Source organism: Salmo trutta, chromosome 34 (genome assembly GCF_901001165.1).
Source record: "Salmo trutta chromosome 34, fSalTru1.1, whole genome shotgun sequence".
NCBI lineage: Eukaryota > Metazoa > Chordata > Actinopteri > Salmoniformes > Salmonidae > Salmo > Salmo trutta.
The window spans coordinates 22,451,383-22,478,066 of NC_042990.1; the positions used below are offsets into that span (position 1 = coordinate 22,451,383).

The 26,684-nt window shown below is 42.5% G+C and overlaps 2 protein-coding genes across 2 annotated transcripts; both read left to right on the forward strand.

Moving 5' to 3' along the window:
- The first annotated feature begins 3,112 nt into the window (after positions 1-3,112).
- LOC115173807 (adseverin) lies at positions 3,113-13,873 on the forward strand. Its single transcript, XM_029732231.1, has 16 exons — positions 3,113-3,435; positions 5,662-5,816; positions 6,566-6,727; positions 7,254-7,403; positions 7,666-7,758; positions 7,831-7,963; positions 8,087-8,175; positions 9,515-9,730; positions 9,985-10,106; positions 10,227-10,317; positions 11,578-11,748; positions 11,988-12,165; positions 12,706-12,827; positions 12,903-12,980; positions 13,076-13,136; positions 13,321-13,873. Exons 1-16 carry the CDS (start codon positions 3,243-3,245, stop codon positions 13,488-13,490), a joined length of 2,184 nt encoding a protein of 727 aa, XP_029588091.1. The 5' UTR covers positions 3,113-3,242; the 3' UTR covers positions 13,491-13,873.
- Positions 13,874-14,965: 1,092 nt separating this feature from the next.
- LOC115173808 (ADP-ribosylation factor-like protein 4A) lies at positions 14,966-18,744 on the forward strand. The gene is made up of 2 exons (XM_029732232.1): positions 14,966-15,189; positions 16,057-18,744. The coding sequence occupies exon 2, from the start codon at positions 16,179-16,181 to the stop codon at positions 16,788-16,790; it is 612 nt and encodes a 203-aa protein (XP_029588092.1). The 5' UTR covers positions 14,966-15,189; positions 16,057-16,178; the 3' UTR covers positions 16,791-18,744.
- Positions 18,745-26,684: the final 7,940 nt, after the last annotated feature.

Genomic DNA, 26,684 nt, shown 5'->3' on the forward strand with positions numbered 1-26,684 from the left:
GTCATTTTGATATCTCCATGTCTCTGGGAAATTAAATGTAGTTGGTGGATTTACGATATTGATTGATATCAGGCAGCAATGATGACAAACAGGACGATAACATATCAAGACGAGGAAGGAAGACAAGGTGCTTTATTTTTTTCAGCACTTGTTTTCTGCTGTTGGAACTGTGGCTGTCGTTCGAAGCAGTTGCCTGATTTTAAGGGCTATGTGTGTAGGCCTTATCCTCTCAAGGCTGAGCGCCCCAAAGGACACAACAGAACAGGGCAAGACTTCTGTTCACATGGAGACCCAATATGAACACATATCTGACCCAATCAAGCAGATGATTCGTCTTGTGAAACATGCTGACCCAGAAGAAAGCACTCAGTGAAAAATTGCCTTAATGAAATGGACTACACTGCTGTCTAGAGGCAGACAGATTGAAATATTGTCTGTGCTTGTGTTATGACAGTTTGCTACAGGAGTCAGTTAATACAGTGATACTGTAGGCTATTACATCATAGCTAGTAATGTAGTGTTATCAGTGCTTAACTTGGACTGAAATAGGTTCCGGTTCTCATTTTGGGTGTCAGTATTGTTTTTATTTAGGTGTAGGAGCTCCACAATACCTTTGAGCTAATATTCTTTAAGATGAACAGGGGCTCAAGCAGTAGAAAATGTGAGGTGCCGGTACTCAGCTCCGGTAAGATCCTGCCTGCCCAAGTCAAGCACTGAGTGCTGTGCCTATTCAATGGGCCAGATTCAGTATGGTGATATTTGGAATTTATATGGTATTTATGACATCATAGCTGTTCTTTACAAAATAATGAATTAAACCTCTCAAAGATTCAATTCCCAGCAGGTGGTACCTTTTCACTTTGAATTCCAGTAAAGTTGTTGAATTCCAGTAAACTATTGATTTAATTATGAGCCATGTAATAAACTTGTAATAGATGACACATGACAGAACTTGTTTGCTTAACTGCATGCAATCACTTACTGGTGGAGAGGTCACAGCCTGTCTTTGAATCTAACACACACACACTTTTATTGCACTAATTACATAGTACCACTGCCTGTAAACTTCCCTTAAATTGCCTATCTTACCGTAAAATATGTTGCCTACCTCACCATTGTAAAGAAAATACTACGAGGAAATAACACAGGCAATGTAAAGCTGAACATAGTAACTTTAAGTGATGCTGAAGTGTGGGTGTATATTGCAGATATATTGCAGATAAAGGGAATTGACACCCATAGCTTGCACTTTAATATCAGTTCCGCACCAAAAACAGGATATCACATGACACTGTGTTTTGATATGTTTACAGTGCTAAGCAACAGCACTGTTTTGCTCCATTTCATTTCTGACATTGATCATTTTTTTCCTTGTCTATCTTTCATATGCCCATAGATTATATTATGTTCAGCAATATATAGAAAAAATACCCAAATCCAAAAATGTATATTAAAAAAATGACTGTACTTTTTTTTTTTTACATTAACAAATGAATGTATGGAAATTGTTATTGAACTCAAAATACTACTCATATTTCAGAACAAGCGGTAAAGCTTCATTTGACTCCAGTTTTTGCTTTGTAGCACCTACGTATTAACTATTATGGAGTCTTAAAGGAGGAGGTCTGGGTAAGTCCAAAAATGTCATAAATATGCCAACTTTGATTATTTCTCAATTATGCTTTTTGATACAAATGTCAAAGATATGTCAACAATACTTCCTCCAAAGGACCATTCTATTTATTAAACGTTGTGAAAGTCCCGAAATCATGGTCTTTTTTTGTCCTGGTTTCATGAGGAATCACCATTATAAAGCTTCCATCGCTGGTCTGGTTCCTCCTCTTCTATTGCTCACATTAACTGACACTAAGTGGAAACTGGTCACTGGCGTCACCAACTTTAACCTTATTTTTGAGGGGGTTAAAACTCTACAGTACTCAAAACAGATTAGTTGCACAACATTATCAGATTGGTCTTGTAAAAAAACACTTATGTATTAGTTAGTAGTAAGTAGTTGTACTACAGACTGTCATTGTATTTCTAGACTTATGAGGAAAATGCTTGACATTTTCCAAAGATTTGGCCCCAAGCTGTGCAATGTGTTGGAATTGAGCAGCTACGGCTGGTAAATCTACAAGTTTTGAATACCATCACAAAGACCTTGGACTAGGACTCTCCCCTAAGCCATAACCATTAGAGACCAGTCTAATACGAAACAAGAAATAGGGAACTTGAAAGGGAACCATTCTGTAATGTCTGGTTTATATTTAGTTTCTTGGTCAAATGGTAATATTTCTTTAAACCAGAGTAGAGATCAATTCTGAACTGATGCAATTGTGGGGAATTGTTTCTGGTTCTCTATGTTTATAAGTGCAGAGACAAATAACCACACACTGATATCATGGTCCAAACACACCAAAACAGTCGTGAAGAGGGCACAACAAAACCTTTTCCCCCTCGGGCGATTGAAAAGATTTGGAATGGGTCTCCAGACCCTAAAAAAGTTATAGAGCTGCACCATTGAGAGCATCCTGACCAATTGCATCCCCGCCTGGTATGGCAACTGCTCGGCATCGACATTGACTCTGTACCGGTACCCCCTGTATATATGGCCTCGTTATTGTTATGTCATTTTATTGTGTTACTTTTTATGAAATGTTTTACTTAGTTTATTTAGTAAATATTTACTTAACTCTATTTCTTAAACTGCATTGTTGGTTAAGGGTTTGTAAGTAAGCATTTCACGGTAAGGTCTACACATGTTGTATTCGGAGCATGTGATAAATATAATTTGATTTGATTTACTGAGCTCTGTTGAAACTACAAGATAAACATCTCTGTTGACCTGATCTGAATGCAAGATATTTGAAGCCTAATATTATGATGTAATAAAGTTATTATAGCAGAACCTTTACTCTGAGCGCTTTTCCAAGGGCATATTGGAAATATTGAGCATGGATAGAGACAGTAATATGTAAGTGTAGTGAAAACGTGTGTGTGTGTGTGTATGTGCGCGCATGCATTGTGTGTACTTTGGCAGCCTCTAAGACACACCCACCCCCTCTCAGCCTCAACCTCAGCCTTATATCCCTGCACACTGCTGCTATTGACTCACTCCTCTCCTGGACCAGACAGAGAACAGAGCAGCAGTCTGTGCCTCGCTCTCACACCATACTCTTCTCACCACACCAGGGATCCACGTCCAGCCGTCGCCGTTCTGCTACCAGACAACCAGAGGAACCATGGTGCTCTACCACAGGGAGTTTGACAAGGCAGGCAAGGCAGCCGGTCTCCAGATATGGAGGATAGAGAAGATTGACCTGGTCCCTGTGCCTGAGAACCTGCACGGGAACTTCTATGTTGGGGACGCGTACGTGGTCCTCCACACCGTCAAACAGCGGGATAGCTGCTTCTACGACCTGCACTACTGGCTGGGTGAGTTGGAGTGAATGAGCGAGTGTGTTTCAGGCTCTTCCCACACTAGATGATTTGTTTACTGATGGAGGGTTATGAATCCTTGGAGATTAACGTGAATACATTTGGGGAGTGCTTCATAGACGTTCAAGTTTTATAGCTACAGGCTGAAATCCATGGCATAATATTCTCAGAACCTTCTCATTAACATGAATAAATACATTGGCAATAGCTAAAATAACTTAACATCAAAGGACATAATATACTAACAGTGTTATAACACATTCCCTTCATCATAGGATCATATCTGAGTAGATGTATTCATATAAGAGAAGAGCAGGTTGTACATACAAGACAGAACAAGATAGATGGTTTGGCTTGACACCACGAATACAGATATGAGATGCTGATAATGTTGAGAAAGATAGTTTAGAAATTGATTTAATAATCACTATTATTTGGCATTGCTGGCCTGCACCTCCCCGCTCTTTGTGGATGATCGTGTGTGAGCAGGGATGGAACATAAGGATTTTGGGCACCTGGACAGCCAGGCTAGCCATCTAAAAATTCAAGCAGTCTAAAAATTCAAAAGGCACTCTTCATCCCTGTGGATGGAAATTGTGAGGTCTGTGAGGTGCTGTTGTCTTAGTGTACAGAGAATTAAAGCAGAAGCAAGTCAGCCGATCTTGTCATCAGCTGAGCTGAATACAGTTTTTTTGCCTGAAGTAAAACATGAAAGTGACTATCTGGGTGGGGTGATTGACTATCATGAATCTTCCTGGATAAGATAAGGTCATTCTCAGCAGAGGTCATAAACTATATCAGTCTTCGTTCCACACGTAGTGGGACGGGGATGTTTTCCCTTCCTATCAGGACTATAGCCACTGGAAAACAATCAAGCCTTTTCATTAACCTTTGAGTAACTTCTCTGTTCAGCTGTCTCAGAGTATACACATTGTACATGAAAGAGCTGTCAGTTTTGTGGTGGAACTACTGAACCACGCAAGTCAAGGCTACTGATCTTTAACTCCAGCTTCCTTCCTAGACACAAAATCATATATTTGTATGTCTCTCTCTCTTTCTCCCGCTCTCTCTCTCTCTCTCTCTCTCACTCTCCCACCTTCTCTCTCTCTCCCACCCTTCCTCTTTCCTCTCCTCCCTCATGCCCCCCCCCCCCCTCCCATCATTAATCATTAACCTCTAAACACACTAATGGACCTCCAAAGGGTTTCCTTCACATTATGCTTGATGCTATGGGCTTTCATTTTTCCCTCAGTTCCTTCATTTAGTCACTCACTAAATTAGAATGGCAACATGTTATAGACTGGTAGCTAATGTTTAACTATGTTAGTCACACCAAAATAGTAGGTATGACTTGGACTGTTTACCTACCTCATCAGGCCTACAAGGTACCACTTACAGGGTTCCAGCTCCTCAAATCAAGTCCAATTGTATTGGTTACATACACATGGTTTGCAGATGTTATTGCGAGTGTAGTGAAATGATTGTGCTTTTAGTTCCGACAGTGAAGCAATATCTAACATGTATTCTCACAATTCCACAACAACTACCTAATTAAAACAAATCTAAGTAAATGAATGGAATAAGAATATATACATATAAATATAGGGATGAGCAATGACAGAGCGGCATAGGCAAGATGCAATAGATGGTATAAAATATAGTATAGTATAGTATAGTATAGTATATGAGATGACTAATGCAAGATATGTAAACATTATTAAAGTGGCATTATGAAAGTGACTAGTGATCCATTTATTCAAGTGGCCAATGATTTCAAGTCTATACCCAGGCAGCAGCATCTCTGTGTTAGAAATGGCTGTTTAACAGTCTGATGGCCTCTGATGGCCTTGAGATAGGTGATAAACCACGGTTGTGTTGTGCAGCAGCAGCAGTCACTCAGAAATATACAATGGCAACACGCAAGGCTGTTAGATTCTGTTTGAGAGTGAAAATATGAAAACCGCATCACCAGTGTGATTATTGTTGCCAAGCCATCTGTCTGCAAGGGTGACAAAAAAGATGTGAACAAACAGGCCCACGCCACACAGTGTGAAAATAAAGCATACTATGGACATCACAGTGATAACATCAGCTAGGCAGTTTGACTCATAAGAATGAACATTGTGCTTAAGTTCCTTTGTCTAAACTTGAATACTCTCTCATTTCATGCCAACATTTATCATATTGTATTTAAGTACTGTACCACTCATGTTCTCTCCTTAGGTAAGGAGTGCAGCCAGGATGAGAGCACGGCGGCGGCCATCTTTACTGTTCAGCTGGATGATTTCCTAGGAGGGAAGCCTGTCCAGTACAGAGAACTGCAGGGGTTCGAGTCCACTGCCTTCACACGATACTTCAAGGGAGGCATCACATATAAAGTACAGTATTGTCTTACTGATGCATTTTATTTCAGTTTATGTCACTAATATTAGATTTGTTCCTGTATCTGTCTTACTGCTATTTACTACTAGAAGATATGGTGTTATATTGAACCAAAAAAGTACCCTTATTTTTAGCAGTGAACATTCATTCCATTTGCCACATTTCAGACCTGGGCATCATACGCTGGAGGTCTGCTATTAAATAAACACTTGGTGTAACATTTTGTTTGGCCCTGACCATGGGCAGCAATCTGACTCATGGGATGGTAAAGGAACCTGGTGTGCAGATGAAAAGGAAAAACAGTTATGCGTGATCCTCACGTTGTTTGTTTTTCTTGGTTCGGAACCTTTCTTGATTTTCCTTAATATTACCCAATCACTAGAAGGAACTACTGGACATTCTAACCTTGTTCAACCTCACAGGGTACTCATAGGCTCTGACATTGACTTTTATATGTTGTTTCAGGGATGTTTGTGTTAGGTACTATGTCATCAAATCAAATCAAAAAAATGTATATAGCCTTTCTTACATCAGCTGATATCTCAAAGTCCTGTCCAGAAACCCAGCCTAAAACCCAGCCTATGTAACTGTGTATCTTGTTTTGTATGTGATGTATGCTATGTACATCTACATCTTGTATTGCTTTTAAACTGAGCAAGACAAATTCCCTCTTGAGGGCAATGAAGTATTCAATTTTATCCTTATGTACTCCATTTTCTTTCTATTATATCCTGTTCTATTCTAGGCCGGAGGCGTGGCCTCTGGGTTCCATCACGTGGTCACCAACGACCTGTCAGCTCTGAGACTATTCCATATCAAAGGTCGCCGCGTCGTCAGGGCAACCGAGGTCACCCTCAACTGGTCCAGCTTCAACAGAGGGGACGGTTTCATCGTGGACCTTGGTGCAGTAAGTTTTGATTGATTGATTGATTGATCTACTGATTGACTAATTGACTCATCGATGGATCGACGGATCGGTAGATTGTAATTTAGCCTCCCTCTATGTGAGAGTATACCATATAGATATAGAACATGTATCAATGATATAGTGTCTATGTTGGGAACACTGCCTCTGCCACTTGTATGGCACAGATGGTAGTGCACTCAGAGACCCTGTAACAACAGTTCATTTGTTTGACTGTCACCTTCCTGAGAAAACAGACACATTGTCCAGACAAACTTCAAATTCTGTTGAAAGTCAAATATTAACTGTTCGGCTTGAGTTCTTCTTAAATATATGCAGGCCTACGGTATGTTGACTTGAGGTGGGTTTATGTATCAGATCATTTGATATACAAGGTATCCTAATGTTTACCAAACTAAGTCTAAAAGCTGTACTGTTCTCTAATTTTAATATTTCCTGATGCACCTGGAACTTGATAAAGTGAGCAACAACCTTTTTCAAATGAACCGTACCTGTTACCCGTCTATAGGTTATCTACCAGTGGTGTGGTTCAGAGTGCAACAAGTTTGAGCGCCTGAAGGCAGCACAGGTGGCTGCCAGTATCCGTGACAATGAGAGGAATGGCCGAGCAAAGCTGGTTGTCGTGGAAGAGGGAAGCGAGCCATCTGAGTTAACTGAGGTGACAGATGCTAATTCAATATGTATTTTTACAACCACAATATTGAACTTTCATTCCCTAGTCTAGAGTTTGCGCTCTTGAATGGACATTTATCGCGAATTACTGCAGGCACCTAACTGTATGACAGTTAAATAATCCACTTATGTACACTATCATTTTGCTATCTCCATTAACACATTATTATCAATATTAATATTATTAATATTGTCAATATTATCTTAGTCTTTTTTGTCTTTGTGTTTTTACCGGTCAACCTTAACAGGTACTTGGCAACAAGCCAGATCTACCAGAAGGTGATGACAATGACGATATGATGGCAGATATCTCCAACAGGAAGATGGCCAAACTCTACATGGTATGGGACACAGTCTATACACACTAACACACACTCACACACACACACTCATCTCGCTGTTGTTCCTTTCAGGTATCTGATGCGTCCGGAGAAATGCAGGTGACCCTGGTCTCAGAGGAGAACCCGTTCTCTCAGAGCCATCTGCTGTCTGACGAGTGCTTCATCCTGGACCACGGGAAGAGCAAGATGATCTTTGTCTGGAAAGGTACGTATTTAAACTGCTACACATGCTTATCTTGACCGTCTAAATTCATCCCCTCATCCTTTAGTACCTCCCATCTTTTTGTACCTCTTCTTCTGCATGAATCTTCCATCATCACCCATAAAGGCCGTAACGCCAACCCCAGCGAGAGGAAGACTGCCATGAAGACTGCTGAGGGCTTCATCAAGCAGATGGGCTACCCAGCTAACACACAGGTTTATGCTCATTATCATCCATATAGCGTCAGTCATAATTGCTTTGGTTGGATCATTTGATTGGATCAACTCGTGACTCAAATATCAGTCTATGTCAGTTCATGACCTGCTAAACTGATCAAATCAAACTTTATTTGTCACATGCATCGAATTCCACAAGTCTAAATCTTACCGTGAAATGCTTACTTACAAGCCCTTAACCAACAATATTTACCAAATTAACTAAAGTAAATAATAATTTGTACATGTAGGTAGGGGTGAAGTGGCTATGCATAGATAATAAACAGCGAGTAGCAGCAGTGTACAAAACAAATGGGGGGGGGGGGGGGGGGCAGTACTCTGACCTCACTGACTACACTGCCAGTTCTCTGACCTCCTCCCTATAGGCTGTCTCATTGTTGTCGGTGATCAGGCCTACCATTGTTGTGTCATCAGCAAACTTAATGATGGTGTTGGAGTCGTGTTTGGCCAAGCAGTCGTGGGTGACCAGGGAGTACAGGAGTGGACTAAGTAAACATCCCTGAGGGGCCCCAGTGTTGAGGACCAGCATGGCAGATGTGTTGTTACCTACCCTTACCACCTGGGGGCAGCCCGTCAGGAAGTCCAGGATCCAGTTGCAGCGGGAGGTGTTTAGTTCCAGGGTCCTTAGCTTAGTGATGAGCTTCTTGGGCACTATGGTGTTGAACGCTGAGTTGTAGTCAGTGAACAGAATAATTCTCATAGGTGTTCCTTTTGTCTAGGTGGGAAAGGGCAGTGTGAAGTGCGATTGAGATTGCGTCATCTGTGGATCTTTTGGGGCGGTATGCGAATTGGAGTGGGTCTAGGGTATCCGGGAGGATGGTGTTGATGTGAGCCATGACCAGCCTTTTCTCAGGTTTTTGCCTGCCATATGAGTTCTGTTATACTCACAGACACCATTCAAACAGTTTTAGAACCTTCAGAGTGTTTTCTATCCAAATCTACTAATAATATGCATATTCTAGTTTCTGGGCCAGAGTAGTAACCTGTTTAAATTGGGTACGTTTTTCATCCGGCCGTGAAACTGCCCCCTAGTCCAGACAGGGTAAAGAAAAAAGATTCTTCCAGTTCGTGGTGAGTAATCGCTGTTCTAATGTCTAGAAGTTATTTTCGGTCGCAAGAGACGGTAGCAGCAACATTATGTACAAAATTAGTTACAAAATAAGTTACGAACAAGGCAAAAAAAATACTAAATAGCACAATTGGCTAGGAGCATGTAAAACGTCAGCCATCCTCTTCGGCGCCATCTTAATCAGGACTGAAGGAGAGTTGATCCCCAACGCTGACATTCATAGAAACAACTCCTCTTCTCTATCTCCAGATCCAGGTACTTCCAGAGGGTGGGGAGACTCCCATCTTCAAGCATTTCTTCCAGGGGTGGAGGGATAAAAACCAGAGCGAGGGGTTTGGGAAGGTCTTTGTGACCGAGAGGATCGCAAAGATACGTCAGGTGGAGTTCGATGCCTCCAAACTCCATGAGTCCCAGAGCATGGCAGCCCATTATAACATGGTGGATGACGGCACAGGAGACACTCAGGTACAGGACCATGTGTTACTGCCACAAGACTGTTAGCCCGCTGACCTAAGGTCTAAGCAATAGATCAGGGAGCTAACACAGGCCTTCTGGTATCAGGCAAGGTTCGTCATTACGCAAGCATTACGAGCAGTGGATAAACAAATGTGCTAATCTAAAAATGAGTCAGGTGTTTTATTCAACTGACAATTCCAATCACATGGATTGTAAACAAATGATAGTAGAATAGCAAGCCAGATGCATGTTTCATGTTCCAGATCTTCAGAGTGGAGAGCAGTGGTCGAGTCCCAATCGACCCAAAGACCTATGGCCAGTTCTATGGAGGAGACTGTTACATCATCCTCTATACATATAAGAGAGGACAGATCATCTACACCTGGTGAGTCTGGTAGACCTGTGCTCATATATTCAATTAGATTGGTTGGTTGGTTGGTTGGTTGGTTGGTTGGTTGGATGGATTGATGAATTAATTGATTGATCCCTATACTTCCTGTGGCAGGCAGGGGGCTAGCAGCACTCTAGATGAGCTCACAGCTTCTGCCTTCCTGACTGTGGAGCTCGATCGCTCACTGGGTGGGAATGCAGTTCAGGTAAGTCTAACTAACCCAAATTAAGTTGAGGATCTCTTATTGTCCAATGTCCATAGATGTCCAGTGGATGTGCTTTATCCCAACCCCTCCAAAAGACACAAACACTGCTGTTGGAGCGAAGGCCCTCGGTGGAAATGTGTAAAAGCTGTAGAAAGATTTAAACCTTTTTTTTTTAGATCACAGTTGTAAAGTGTGATACTAGAGGTTATTCTCTCCAGCCCATAGTGTATTAAATTCCCTAATTTGATTGTTTTATCAGGGTTTACTTTCCATGTCTACGGGGCATGATGTAATCTTTTCTCTGGATGTGAAGTTGGTATCTCATAATCTGATTCAATGTTTTATGATCAACTGTTAGCACAGGGTGCCGCTGGGAGATTCTCAATTGGTTTTACTAACTCCTCCGTCCTCTCCTCACCTCTTTTTTTAAAAAGGTCAAAGGTAATTGAGGAGAGGAAATGTGGAAACAAATGCACTTGTATGAAATGAGAATCTCCTTCTCCACTCGTGCCTCATCAGGCAAATGGAGAGCTTGGGACTATAAGGTTCAATGTGGAAAAAGATGATTCTGATGGTTCTGATCCCTCAACGGTTTGAATGGTGTCAGCGATGTTTATCTTGTATTCTTTTCAAATGAACAACATGATTTGGGGTATTTAGACTACTATATAGGTAGAGAACATTGAACAGAACAAGGCTATGTCAATAACAACATTTAGACAAAAATGCAGATACAATCTTATAGTCCCAAACTCTCGAAATGCGTTTGCAGGGGTGGAATACCCAAATAAATGTGTAAAGTGATGAAAACAAATGGAGCTAGTTGTGGCAGACATTTTATAGATAAGTAGAGTATAGTTTTTAAATGTGCACTTGTTTTTCTCCATCGAAAAAACCCACATCTGATTCAAAGTGGGTGTGGCGGATTATCAAACACTTCTGCGCTACCTGCCGCGAGGACACTCTTGTGCATCCTCTGCTGACGTAGGTCATCGAAGAGGGAGCAGACTCCTTTGTTCGCCTACTAACGAATTGACACTTTCCTCGACCACTCGACAACTTATCGGTTTCTGGGTCACGGAGGATAGATAACGGCAGTTTGCCCAAATGAGAATCCCCCACTGTGTATGCCATGTTATAGTGCCCCCTAGTGGTTGACTACAGCATAGTTTTCTACCTGGCCCTCCAGCTATGGCTTTGCTATCCTTAAGCTCCTGTATCAAATTTGATATGCGTTACTACTCTCGTTTGGTTTCCTAGGTGAGAGTATCCCAAGGAAAAGAGCCTGCCCATCTCCTGAGTCTGTTCAAAGCCAAGCCCCTCATCGTGTATAAGAGTGGTACCTCACGCATCGGAGGCCAGGCACCTGCGGCCCCCACACGCCTGTTCCAGGTCCGACGGAACCTGGGCACCATCACACGCATCGCAGAGGTTAGGATATTCTCTTACAGACACACACCTATGGTTGTTTGATTGGCAGAGATGGAAGGTAAACACACATGAATGCAGTTTTCACACTATATTGTTAATAGGCACTGATTATGCTAAATTTGAGTTTTTTTGCATTGGCATTTACGATGCTCATTTGTAATTTCCTATCATCTAGACTGGAGGTCAGTGTTTCCTCACCACTAGATCCCAGTTGCATTGTCTGTTGTGTGTTATGGCAGGTGGATGCAGAGGCTGGCAGCCTGAACTCTAACGATGCATACCTGCTGAAACTGCCCTCGGGGGGGAGCTACCTGTGGGTGGGTAAAGGCGCCAGCGAGGACGAAGAGCGGGGTGCCCAGTACCTGAGTCAGGTGCTGAAGTGTCAAACACAACGCATCGTAGAGGGACAGGAACCAGGTGAGAATATCATACAGATTCCTTGGCCTGGGCTCATGTTCATAAAACATCTCAGAGGAGGAGTGCTAATGTAGTATTAGTTTTCCTTTTTAGTTCATAATGAATAACAATATATGGACGGGTTCCTGATATTAGATCAGAAGTTCTACTCCGAGAAGCTTTATGAGGGGCGGCAGGTAGCCTAGTGGTTAGAGCGTTGGACTAGTAACCGGAAGGTTGCAAGATTGAATCCCTGAGCTGACAAAGTAAAAATCTGTTGTTCTGCCCCTGAACAAGGCAGTTAACCCACTGTTCCTAGGCCATCATTGAAAATAAGATTTTTTTTTCTTAGCTGACTTGCCTAGTTAAATAAAGGTCAAATTACATTTAAAAAAATTGATGTGATGTGATGTATTACTCAGGAAAGTCACCAGGGGGCAGACTGACACAAGGAAAGTCTTGAGACAGATTGACAAGTTTGAGGTTTTTTAGTCCTAAAAATGTATATCACAAGTTCAAGATGCAAAGAAACCCAAGCAGATTTGTTTTGTTTGGTTGTAGCGAACTTCTGGGCAGCGTTAGGGGGAAAGAAGGACTACCAAACATCAGAGAGACTGGCGAGTAAGAGCCTCACTCAACAACCTCGCCTGTTCGCCTGCTCCAACAAGACTGGCAGGTTCATAGTGAGTACCGCACACTCACACACTCACACACTCACTCACACACACACATAGATAGATGACAAATAGTGTTTGCAGATTGAGGAGGTTCCAGGGGAGTTTAGTCAGGAGGACCTGGCAGAGGATGACGTGATGCTGTTGGATGTCTGGGATCAGGTATGGAGCTTGTTACATATCCTCAAATTACAATTTTCAGCCCATTTCTAACTCTATGGAGGTTGAACTACATTGATGTTCATTTTTTGTGATAGGTGTTTATCTGGATTGGCAAAGATGCCAATGAAGTTGAGAGAACTGAATCTGTAAAATCAGGTGAGTTTTGGTCTTTGCCTTGTGTGTGTATATAGGGTAGTTTATTTTTCGTAGTACGTTTAAGATATAGTTTACTATAATCCATAAATATGTGTGTATATACCTTTAAAATATAAGGGGTGTGAACACCCTCTTTTCTATGGTTTATCCCATTGATAACATCTATGTGCTCCCTTCCTTACAGCCAAGACATACATAGAGACGGATCCGGGCGGTCGGGATAAGAGGACCTCCATAGTGATGGTGAAGCAGGGTCATGAACCCCCCACCTTCACAGGGTGGTTCCTGGGGTGGGACGCGGCACGCTGGGACTCAGACACCATGGCCAGGACCATGAAGACACTGCAGATTTAGCATCAATGAATCCCAAAAGTTATAACACCATTAGAACACAGTTTAGACCGTTATAACAGTTATAACATTCACTCTGTATTCAGTAGAGGGTTTACAAATACTAGTGTGAAAGGAGGGTTAGCTATCTCTTCAGGGACTGGTGTTAACCCCAGATGATGTGTACTGCTTGGACATCTTTGTTGTTTTGTTCCAAAGACAAAAGACCAAAAAGTATGATATATGATGTTAATTTGAATGCGGATCTTTACATTTGGACTACGTCTGGAAATAAATATTGCTATTTGCTCTGTAAAAACAAAAATAAGAAGTTTGTAATTTGTGTGTTGGCGAGTATGGAAGATTGAATGCTTTTGTCATTAAAAACTCTGATAGAAAATGCATAACGCCTTCTGAGAGTTATTTGCATGAACTCACACTGAGAAAGAGAATTTCATCGTTTTTTTGTCCTCGAGTCTAACCTAGCCTCGAAAGCCGCCTGATCTCGCGAGCTTACATGAATGGTTCGCAAATCAGTCTGGTAATTACCAGGCTAAAAGTCTAACCACGATGGACAATCAAATGAATTCAAGATGGGCTAATACATTATTAAACATTTATTAGCTCCAGTGTCTTGTCTTCATCTCAAACCTTGGCCTACTGTGTAGCCTGTAAAATTAACTTGTAATTCATATCCTACAATATTCAGTACCTGAAAAAGTCCTTTTGGTCACTTTAGAATATCAAAAGAAAGATCTAGGCTTTCCAATGAGAGACATAGTAATTTGAGTGTGAGATTGGGCACAGACATCAATTCAACGTAAATTTTATTGAAGTAACGTGGAAACAACGTTGCCCAGTGTGTGCCCAGTGTGATTGCACTGCAATGTTATTTCAAATGTACATTTCCCGCCATCACAATGTCTGGGGACTCCACCCACTTTCAGATCCTACACTTGAAACTGTTGAGCGATCAGAGCAGATCCGAGAGACCAGATCTGAGAGACCACCCAAGTCACTCAGTAAATGTGCTCTTGATGGCCCTCATCTTGGTGAAGGAAATCACCGTGCTTTGATCTTACATTATTGCTTTTTTCCCTTTCTGATCTAATTATAGAATAATTTTTTTCAATCGGCAAACATTAGCCCTATTTGTATTTGAACATACACATTTAGGCAGGACACGTCTTTTAAAAATATCTAGATCTTAATATTTGTCATATTCTTGGCGTTTGTTGCAATCAATGAAACTTGAAACATTTCAATCACAAGCCACACAAGCGTAGCCTATAAGATAAGGTACACATTTTACACAGAAAACATCATATCAAGTACAAATACATCTAGAATATATAACACGCCCTTTTCATTGCAACCAGTACAATGTAATTTCAGAGTTCAACGACACGGAGTGACAGAAACAGGTGGTGCGTGGAGGTGTGTCGCGTGAGGACGACGACGCAAACAGACACCGCTCATCACCAATCGGACAAGGAGAAAACGGAGCGCTCTGGGACTTCAACCAAACAGAGCTCTCGCTAGAAACATTCTGGGTTGAACCCGTGGTGCGGGAATGGAATGGAGAGGGAGTCCGTCCACGTTTATCGCTCAGTAGTCGTGTGGACCTGAAAGTGTGAGCAAGAGACAGGAGATCATAAAGGATACCCTGTTGCAACGATTTCGCGTTCATGTTTTGGAAAGTCCATAGGCCTACATCACAAAGGTAGGTGTGCATTCTACAAATTATATCATTTTTTCCCATGCCTGGAGATTATGCATAGAGATTACGTTTAGTACAATATGTGGAATGAAAAAGATTATACCCAAACCATCGTCGCCAATTTTTCATGACAGTTTGCATTGAATGTCTGCCTAGACCGCCTAATATTGAGTGCAAGATGATTGAATAGCAAACTAGCAATAGCCTACTAACATATATAAGAGCATTCGATTCATTGTTTTGTTTTTTCATAGCACATGTTGGCATAACCCCTCTGTCTGCCTGTCAACCCATTTGTTTTGCCGTTAGTGGTAGAAGACTGACGTTGCCGCGCAACAGTTTCTTGATGGCCAGCCAGTCAATCTTCTGTAGCCTATTTAGATTATTATCTCAATTTACGATTTGTCAGGCAACGAGCAGAATAATGTTATTCCTTGTGCCAACGGCAATGATCATCAACCTGAAGACAGTTAAAGGCGGATTTCGTTGGGAGCACGCCGGCGTCCTTGTCGTTCAGTATTGATAGTCTACTGTCTCTGAATGGGAATTAACATATGAAATCCACCGACCTCCGAGCGCTGCTCTAGACGCTACATGTGCAAATAGGCTCTTTTCACACCCGGCTGGTTTATCGCTCATTCTTCTCATGGCCCGAAATATTACAGATGTAAAATGCTTAAGAATAAGAAAGAGAGAGAGAGCATATTCACTTACAATGAGAAAAGGAAAAAAGAGAGAGACTGTATAGGCCTAGGCTATATTCACTTACAGTGCATAGCTCCAATTGTAAAGCAATAGATGGCTGTTCTTGTTGGTTGTTGAGTGCTTTTTACAGCTGCTTACATTGTGTCCTCTCTCTTTTATGTCTAGGTGAATGCTGCAGCACAGCCCCCTGGAAAAGGAATGAGCAAAGAAGTCTTGTGATTATTTGTTGAAGCAGCAGCGGCACGCTTCTCCCCTGTCTGAGTCTCCCTCAAAGTGTGAGTAACAAGATGGGCAATGGATTATCAGACCAGATCTTGCCCAGCCTTCCTTCCTTCCAGGCTCTCCATATTGTCATCCTGGGTCTGGACTGCGCCGGGAAGACCACTGTCCTCTACCGCCTTCGTTTCAATGAGTTTGTGAACACGGTCCCCACTAAGGGATTCAACACGGAGAAGATCAAAGTGTCCCTGAGTGCTAGCGGAAAGTCCTGGCGGAAGGCGGCGTTCCACTTCTGGGATGTGGGCGGTCAGGAGAAGCTCCGCCCCCTGTGGCGCTCATACACGCGGTGCGCCGACGGGATCGTGTTTGTGGTGGATTCCGTCGACACCGAGCGTCTGGAGGAGGCCAAGACGGAGCTCCATAAGATCACGAGGTTAGCGGAGAACCAGGGGGTGCCTGTTCTAGTGGTGGCCAACAAGCAGGACCTGAGGAACTCCCTGCCGCTTCACGAGATGGAGCGCTCTCTGGCTCTAGCAGAGCTGGGTAATGGAACGCCCTGGCACCTGCAGTCCGCCTGCGCCATCATAGGGGAGGGGCTGCAGGAAGGTCTCGAGAAGCTCCACACCATGATCATCAAAAGGAGGAAGACGCAGAAAGCTCAACAGAAGAAGAAGAGATGATCGGATTGGTCAGACACACAACCGCCATCATGGCGGAGTTGGTGGAGTTACACAAGGACTTAATGTGAGATACCAATGGTGATGGACGGTGACCCACCTGTCGGGGTGTTAACCTGTTAACCATGAGCTGGACATGTGGTGTTGACTAGTATGGTGTACCAATAATGCTAGGTGTCTCCTTATCAATACATTGACCAGGTGATGTGGAGCACTCAGTGATGGGTCAGCTGCTTGCCTGCCTGCCTGCCTATAAGTCTGTCTTGGCTCAGTTGTATCAGTCAAATGGAATGGGACTGAGTTTGTTCAGGTCTGTCTCGGGGGGTTGTCACTATGTCCTCACTGGAACTGATGGAATAGATTTTTTTCACCATGCCATGGACTTTGGATGGTAACAGTCCTGGCTGGCACAGCAACACGGGACAGTAGACACTAATGTATTTTTATAGGAAGTATTTCGTCATACCATGAGGCACAAAAGAGTTCCCAGAGAGACAAAACAATCAAAACGTTGAAGTGTCAGAGAAGTCAAATGCACACTTGATTGTATGCTGTCATTACTGTCAAGTGTTACAAGTGTATGTAGCCTATTGTTCAATCAGTTTGAAGCATGAAAACACAATGAAATTATAGGTTTACCAAAGCTTTTGTTGACAATGAGATTACATGTCGAAAACACAAAGGACTATCAAGTTGCAGTAGGAGTCATGTTAGTGTGACCTCTGAAATTTAGTCTTACAATCAGTCAGTATTAGAAGCAGGGGCGCAACTTTCACTGGGAACGGGGACATGTCCACCCCCACATTCTGAAATTGCATTTTTGAGAACGTTTAATCATTGGAATGTGATACAAAACGAGGCAACTGTGTGCTTTAGGACCATGCGGACGCCTCCGAGCGGTCGGGTAAACTGTTTAGAGTGTTTGTCCGACTGGATAAAATAAAATAAAAAATGATGCCCCCCCCTCTTCTAAAACCAAAGTTGCGCCTCTGTATACAAGTTTAGAGAGAATAGTTCACAATAAGCTCAATGATGATGATTCACTGAGAAGAGAATACAGAGATGGACATTTTTAAACGTAAGTGTAACAACGTTAGTGTTTCATCAGTGATAAATGATTAGGATCTACAGCAGTTAAGCTATTTAATGTTACTATCACTTGGGGGAAGTGAGGTCAAGGTGGGGTATAAACTCAGTTCAGCTCAGCACTATTGGTGTCAGTGGTTGTAGTTGCGTCTTGTGTAATTCTGTTGATTGTCAGGCTCAGTTGGCTAAGCAATCCCTGAATATTCCTTCCTGGCTTGGCTAGCGGCCTGATCTGGACCCTGTACTCCAAAAGTGTCAGGCATCTGTCAGATCCAGGCCGAGTACCTGCCTAAGACTTTGGGTGCGTTCCAGAGTGTAGATCCAGCCCTACTTCACTATCTACCTAAGACTTTGGGTGCATTCCAGATACACCTTTTCTGCTGTCAGATCCAGCCCTACCTAAGACTTTAGGTGCGTTCCGGATACACTCATTCTACTCAGGTCCTTGCAGTTTATAGGATCGTTATATCATGTTGATGTGCTTCCTGAGATGTTAAATAGTTCTCCAAATGATGTAAAGATCTGATCATCTGATCTCAGACCTGTGCAGAGTTTGTGTACCTGGAACGCACCCATGGACTTCCATATTCCATAGGGACAGTCAAGTAAATGCACTTTATTGGTCCGTTTTCTGGCCTTGCGTCATCAGATTTTTGTATGACGTTTATTATGATACTTAAAAGAAGTCAAATATTGATATTGCTTCGGAGGAAGCATTTAAAAAAAGTTGTTACACTGTTACCACATTGGACCGTCGGTATTGTCCCCCTGTTTACTGTCTGTGTGTGAGGGGGGAGGGGTGATCATATGTATGTGTTTGTTTGTAGGAATTTGTTCAACTCGAATAAAGCAACAATGAAACGCAATAACATGACATCGCACACAGTGTTTTTTTTTCTCTCCCATGTCAAAAGTGGTGAAAATAATTTCATAGATAACGTTAGACATTGGGCAACAGTGTTATGAATACTAACTTCAGAGGAAGAAGAAGAATATTTAAGTTACACTTCTATCATAGCTTATCAGTAGTTATATGGCATTTACACACTGCATTGGATTCTGGGGGAAAAAAATAGTAAATCACTGATATTTGCTCATGAAATAGGTTCCCGCCCTCCTGTCAGTGGAAACGGAGAATAACAAACTGGAGAGATGTGCTTTCATTACACAGTGTACTTTACTCTACTCACACACAGACACACCGACCTGAATTCACTGGCTACGCCCCAAACCCCCTGAATTCTGCGGTGAAACTAATTCAGGTTCAACAGCTACTCTCACTGTTAGCTAGAAGTGAGGCTGGTGTTCTAATGAGGCTCATGAATATTCCTGAGAAACACTGAGGGAAAAGCATGATATGCATAATGGAACAGGGAACAGGGTCATAGCAGTGGGATTTGGAGCTGGGCACAGAATTACAACTCTGATAGTGGTGCTGATCAGGTGGCCTTGGGATATAGGCTACCTCCATTACAGCAGTATAACATGTTCACACCATTACCAGCTGTTGAAACTATGTATTATCTTGTTTATTATCTGGGGCTGGTTTCAGTGGTGTTGGGAAGTTGGTGTTTGGAGAAGAGATGAGCGGTCACAGCCAGTCCTAGCCCAGGAAGACCCACCCTCAGAACAATAACAGATACTAACAGAGAGAGGGAGAGAAAAAGGGAGGAGAGGGGCAATCGGTCAGAGGAGGTGATCCAGTAAGGAGTTATTTTTCTGGACTTGTTTCCCCTGTTAAGCCCTTTCCTGGTTGTTGGCTGGATGGAGGGGAAGGCACAGTCATGTGAGGGGAAGGCACACACATGCGCACGCACACTGACACGCACACACACGCGTACAAATACACACACACATGCTCACACGTACAAACACATGCGCGCGCGCACACACACATAACCCCCCCCCCCCCCCCCCCCCCCCACACACACACACACACACATAACCCCCCCCCCCCCACACACACACACACATAACCCCCCCCCCCCCCCCACACACACACACACACACACACACACACACACACACACACACACACACACACACACACACACACACAACGTGGTCAACCAGGTATCCAGGTCACCCAGGTATCTGATAGGGATGGATAATGGAGGTGAAACTGGCACACAGTTAATTGTTTCAGAGATAATGAAATATGCAAAATATTCTCTGCATATTCATGTTCTCTCTCTGCATGTGCACCTACAGAAAGCCTGGTCCTGCACCAAAAACGTCAAAGAGAATTTCAAATGTGTTTTCAAACATTTTAAGAATTTACTATTTATTTATGAATGGAGGAGCAACATAGACATTGTTGCAACTAAATAAACAGCAGAAAACAGAAATAATATGAATTTGACTTCGTAAAGCTTCACACTACTTTTTCAAACTACTCTTCGCTCTGCTGTAAACATTTGGATGAAACATTTCAATACTACACCTAACCAAGTGTTACTTTCCTACCACATGTGGATATGACTGAATGATCGTCCAGGGTCCTGCCATGTAAACGGTGGCACATTGTTTCTGTGACATCCCTTCTCTGGGGCTAAATGGCTATTTGCCCATGTCAATTTTTCCATCATAGTGACGTCAGACAGATGTGTGTGGCACCAGAGGTTAAGGCCAGGGGGAACACACACACACACACACACACACACACACACACACACACACACACACACACACACACACACACACACACACACACACACAGTTTAATTGGGGTGTAGGGTTCAGTCGTTCCCATACCCTCCTATCATTCTCCCTCTCTTCCTCCTTTCCTGTACCATTACAAGCCCTGCCTGGGCCCCTGCCCTCTGATCTTTTGATGTAAGTAACATGGTATTACTGTGTTAAGGGGCTAAACACATGGACTACAAGCCCCTTCAAATTGAGCTTTGCTTGACTTAATTTGTCCTGTATAATTAAACCAATGGAAATGTCCTTAAAGTGCAAACTGAGCAAAATCAAGCGCACCTGCTGACCAGCATCATGGGATTCCTCCCTGCCCTCAGAACTAGCTGATTCAGAAGCTATATGTCAAACCACACCCTGTTCCAGTCCAACCCTGTTCAAGTCACACACCCGCCATGTCCCACTCCCCCCACACCCTCCACTCCTCCTATGTGACACTGAACTAGGCCTGCTCTAGGGTCATAAAAGAGAAGCTCACAACCATAAAAAATCACTGTGCACATGGTCATTAAGGGTTTCCATGGAGGGATGTAGTGTGGAGCCAGATTTGGACTGTACATGTTTTCATCTACACCAGATGTTTTACTGTACCTTCTGCCCTCGCTGCTGTGACGTGACGCAGGGCAGTGCCCTAAATTATGAGAGCCAAACTCACACGCTGATGGCATCTCTGTCTACTCTTTTCTTCCTCATTTAATGTCATGCCATTTGTATTTATTTAACCAGGATAGTCCACTCAGTCACACTTAGCACTATTATGTGAAAGTGAACACACTCAACTCTGTGTTGAGTTCATTTTGTGTAGACCACTAAGAGGTTAGTCTGATCTGATGGCTTCCTGTGGTTGAGGAGATGGACAGGTATTATCAGAACAAGCTCTATATTACTGCTTCTCTATCACTATTACCATTCATTTGAAGCCTGTCTGCCTCAGAGGTCTAGCACCGTCAGTACTCCAGAGGTGTGAATGTGGGAGTGGAATCATTCATGTTGGATGGGTGTGTGTGTGAAGCGCCGATCATCCCTCACCTCCAACGTGTGTGAGCTGTGGGGCAGGGTGTGTAAACTGTGGTAGCCAGGGTGTGGATGGTGAGGCCGTCATTGATAAGAGAGGAACCAGAGTTACCACTCTCTACAGCATGGCTTTCCTGAGAAGAGGCCTAGAGCGGCCTGACCTCGCTAACACTCAGAGTGAGAGACAGGACATTACTACAGCAGAGCTTTTCACACTTTGCAAAGTGTGGGGGGGGGGATCTTCATTTTTCCCGCTTTACAAGCATGGCCTATTGTCTCACCCTTTCCCCGTCAGTTTATTTCTCATGTATCAGCAATTTTTTATTGGCATCAATAATAATGATATAATGAATTTTGGAAAAGCGCAGTGTAATCTTGTGAAACGTCAATTATTTCCACCTTTTTTGTGTAAAGGTAAACAAACATCAGATTAAAAATGATTTCTGTGCCTAAATACTCCTTAATAACAACTAACGGCTGTGCAAAATTGCATAATAAGGCCCAATGAACCGTTTTAATTTATTTTTCATAATAACAGGAAATGAATGGGTGATTGAGATGATGCCGGAGGAGATGGCTGCCGTTTTACGGGCTCCTAACCAATTGTGTTATTGTGTGTGTTTTTTCACGTTATTTGTAACTTATTTTGTACATAATGTTTCTGAAACCATCTCTTATTACCGAAAAGAGCTTCTCTATATCAGGACAGTGATTACTCACCTCGTACTGGATAATATTTTTTATTTAACAAGTCGGACGTGAAGGATTTACTTCAGATACCCGACAAGGCCCAAATCCCCATCATTCACAAGAAGAAGAGAATGAGATATCGGGGACCTAGGTCGGGATGAATTGCAAGGATCCGACGGCAAGTGAGTAATCCCCCTCTACGATCAGTCCTATTAGGCAACATGCAACTTAAAATTTAACCAGGTATTTAACCAGGTAGGCCAGTTGAGAGCAAGTTCTAATTTACAACTGCGACTTGGACAAGATAAAGCAAAGCAGTGTGACACAGACAACATAGAGTTACTGTCACGGTTGTCGAAAGGAGGAACGGACCAAAGTGCAGCGTGTGTGTCGTTCCACATTTTATTTACACTGTGAAACTATGCAATACATAAATAAACTGAATGACTAAAACAACAAACCGTGACGCAGAGGTGAAACATACACTGACTCAAAGATAATCTTCTCCCACCCCAGGTGGAAAAAACCCTACTTAAGTATGATCTCCAATTAGAGACAACGAGGACCAGCCGCCTCTAATTGGAGATCATCCCAAACAAAACCTCAACATAGAAATACAAAACTAGAGCCTGAACATAGAAATAGAAAACATAGAAAAAGAAAACCTGTCACGCCCTGACCTACTCTACCATAGAAAATAACATCTTTCTATGGTCAGGACGTGACAGTTACATATGGAATAAACAAACGTACAGTCAATAACACAATATCACAATAGAGAAGTCTATATACAGTGTGTGCAAATAAAGTAAGATTAGGGAGGCGAAATACAGTTGAAGTAGGAAGTTTACATACACTTATGTTGAGTCATTAGAACTTGTTTTCAAACCACTCCACAAAATTCTTGTTAACAAACTATATTTTTGGCAAGTCGGTTAGGAAATCTACTTTGTGCATGACACAAGTCATTTTTACAACAATTGTTCACAGACAGATTATTTCACTTATAATTCACTGTATCATAAATCCAGTGGGTCAAAAGTTTACATAGGCTAAGTTGACAGTGCCTTTAAACTGCATAGAAAACTCCAGAAAATGATGTCATGGCTTTAGAAGCTTCTGATAGGCTAATTGACATCATTTGAGTGAATTTGAGGTGTACTTGTGGATGTATTTAAAGGCCTACCTTCAAACTCAGTGCCTATTTGCTTGACATCATGAGAAAATTGAAAGAAATCAGCCAAAAAAATTGTAGAACTCCACAAGTCTGGAAGTGACCACGCAGCCGTCATACCGCTCTGGAAAGAGACGCATTCTGTCTCCTAGAGATGAACGTACTTTGGTGCGAAAAGTGCAAATCAATCACAGAACAACAGCAAAGGACCTTGTGAAGATGCTGGAGGAAACAGGTACAAAAGTATCTATATCCACAGTAAAACGAGTCCTATATTGTCATAACCCGAAAGGCCGCTCAGCAAGGAAGAAGCCACTGTTCCAAAACCGCCATAAAAAAGCCAGACTACAGTTTGCAACTGCACATGGGGACAAAGATCGTACTTTTTGGAGAAATGTCTTCTGGTCTGAAGAAACAAAAATTGAACTGTTTGGCCAAAATGATCATTGTTATGTTTGGAGGAAAAAAGGGGGAGGCTTGCAAACCGAAGAACACCATCCCAACCGTGAAGCACGGGGCTGGCAACATCATGTTGTGGGGGTCCTTTGCTGCAGGAGGGACTGGTACACTTCACAAAATAGATGGCATCATGAGGAAATAAAATGATGTGGATATATTGAAGCAACATCTCAAGACATCAGTCAGGAAGTTAAAGCTTGGTCGCAAATGGGTCTTCCAAATGAATGAACAATGACCCCAAGCATACTTCCAAAGTTGTGGCAAAATGGCTTAAGGACAACAAAGTCAAGTTATTGGAGTGGCCATCACAAAGCCCTGACCTCAATCCCATAGAAAATTTGTGGGCAGAACTGAAAAAGCGTGTGCGAGCAAGGAGGCCTACAAACCTGACTCAGTTACAGCAGCTCTGTCAGGAGGAATGGGCCAAAATTCACCCAACTTATTGTGGGAAGCTTGTGGAAGGCTACCCGAAACGTTTGCCCCAAGTTAAACAATTTAAAGGCAATGCTACCAAATATTAATTGAGTTAATGTAAACTTCTGACCCACTGGGAATGTGATGAAAGAAATAAAAGCTGAAATAAATCATTCTCTCTACTATTATTCTGACATTTCACATTCTTAAAATGAAGTGGTGAACCTAACTGACCTAAGACAGGGAATTTTTACAAGGATTAAATGTCAGGAATTGTAAAACTGAGTTTAAATATATTTGGCTAAGGTGTATGTAAACTTCTGACTTCAACTGTAATTACAATTTGGATAACCTCCTCCGGCATAATCCAATCATTGGATAACAAAATGGATGAGCTCCGATCAAGCCTATCCTACCAACTGGACATTAAAAACTGTAATATCTTATGTTTCACCAAGTCATGGCTGAACGACAACCTTGGATAACATACAGATGCCGGGGTTTTCGGTCCGTCGGCAAGATAGAACAGCTGCCTCTGGTAAGACAAGGGGAAAAACACTTTAGACCACCTTTACACCACAGACAGAGACGCAAAACTCCCTCGCCCTCCATTTGGCAAATCTGACCATAACTCTATCCTCCTGATTCCTGCTTACAAGCAAAAACTAAAGCAGGAAGTACCAGAGACTCGCTCAATAAGGAAGTGGTCAGATGCTAAGCTACAGGACTGTTTTGCTAGCTCAGCCTGGAATATGTTCCGGGATTCTTCCAACGGCATTGAGGAGTACACCACATCAGTCGCTGTCTTCATCAATAAATGCATCGATGACGTTGTCCCCACAGTGACCGTAGGTACATACCCCAACTAGAAGCCATGGATTACAGGCAACATCTGCACTGAGCTAAAGGGTAGAGCTGCCACTTTCAAGGCGTGGGACTTTAACCCGGATGCTTATAAGATATCCTGCTATGCCATCCGACGAAACATCATATATGCGAAGCGTCAATACAGGACTAAGATTGAATCGTACTACACTGTCTCTGACGCTCGTCGGATGTGGCAGGGCTAGCAAACTATTATGGACTTCAAAGGGAAGCACAGCCGAGAGCTGCCCAGTGACACAAGCCTACCAGACGAGCTAAATAACTTCTATGCTCGCATCGAGGCAAGCAACACTGAAGCATGCATGAGAGTATCAGCTGTTCCGGACGACTGTGTGATCACGCTCTCCGTAGCAGGTCAACATTCACAAGGACAGACTGATTACCAGGACGTGTACTCAAAGCATGGGCTGACCAACTGGCAAGTGTATTCACTGACATTTTCAATCTGTCCCTGACCGAGTCTGTAATACCAACATGTTTCAAGCAGACCACCATAGTCTCTGTGCCCAGGAACACCAAGGTAACCTGCCTAAATGACTACCAACCCGTAGCACTCAGATCTGTGGCCATGAAGTGCTTTGTGGCTGGAGAGTCCTGTGGATTTGTTATTCCATAAATCCTGAACTTCACAGCCTTCAAAGGTTGTCCTCCTACTCTAACCGAGTCACTGTGACAACATGAGTGTTAACCCTGTATGAGTGTTAACTCTGGTGTCCTGGCTAAATAAACAACATGTAGTAGTATGAGTGTTAAACCTGGTGTTCTGACTAAATAAACAACATGTAGTAGTAGGAGTGTTAAACCTGGTGTTCTGACTAAATAAACAACATGTAGTAGTAGGAGTGTTAAACCTGGTGTTCTGACTAAATAAACAACATGTAGTAGTAGGAGTGTTAAACCTGGTGTTCTGACTAAATAAACAACATGTAGTAGTAGGAGTGTTAAACCTGGTGTTCTGACTAAATAAACAACATGTAGTAGTAGGAGTGTTAAACCTGGTGTTCTGACTAAATAAACAACATGTAGTAGTAGGAGTGTTAAACCTGGTGTTCTGACTAAATAAACAACATGTAGTAGTAGGAGTGTTAAACCTGGTGTTCTGACTAAATAAACAACATGTAGTAGTAGGAGTGTTAAACCTGGTGTTCTGACTAAATAAACAACATGTAGTAGTAGGAGTGTTAAACGTGGTGTTCTGACTAAATAAACAACATGTAGTAGTAGGAGTGTTAAACCTGGTGTTCTGACTAAATAAACAACATGTAGTAGTAGGAGTGTTAAACCTGGTGTTCTGGCTAAATAAACAACATGTAGTAGTAGGAGTGTTAAACCTGGTGTTCTGACTAAATAAACAACATGTAGTAGTAGGAGTGTTAAACCTGGTGTTCTGACTAAATAAACAACATGTAGTAGTAGGAGTGTTAAACCTGGTGTTCTGACTAAATAAACAACATGTAGTAGTAGGAGTGTTAAAC

Excerpts from the sequence above, each read along its gene's own strand:
- LOC115173808 (XM_029732232.1), top strand. The coding sequence starts at position 16,179 with ATGGGCAATGGATTATCAGACCAGATCTTGCCCAGCCTTCCTTCCTTC.
- LOC115173807 (XM_029732231.1), top strand. The coding sequence starts at position 3,243 with ATGGTGCTCTACCACAGGGAGTTTGACAAGGCAGGCAAGGCAGCCGGT. Across the intron at positions 3,436-5,661 it reads CGACCTGCACTACTGGCTGG|GTAAGGAGTGCAGCCAGGAT; the intron begins GTGAGTTGGAGT and ends TTCTCTCCTTAG. Across the intron at positions 12,166-12,705 it reads CGTAGAGGGACAGGAACCAG|CGAACTTCTGGGCAGCGTTA; the intron begins GTGAGAATATCA and ends GTTTGGTTGTAG.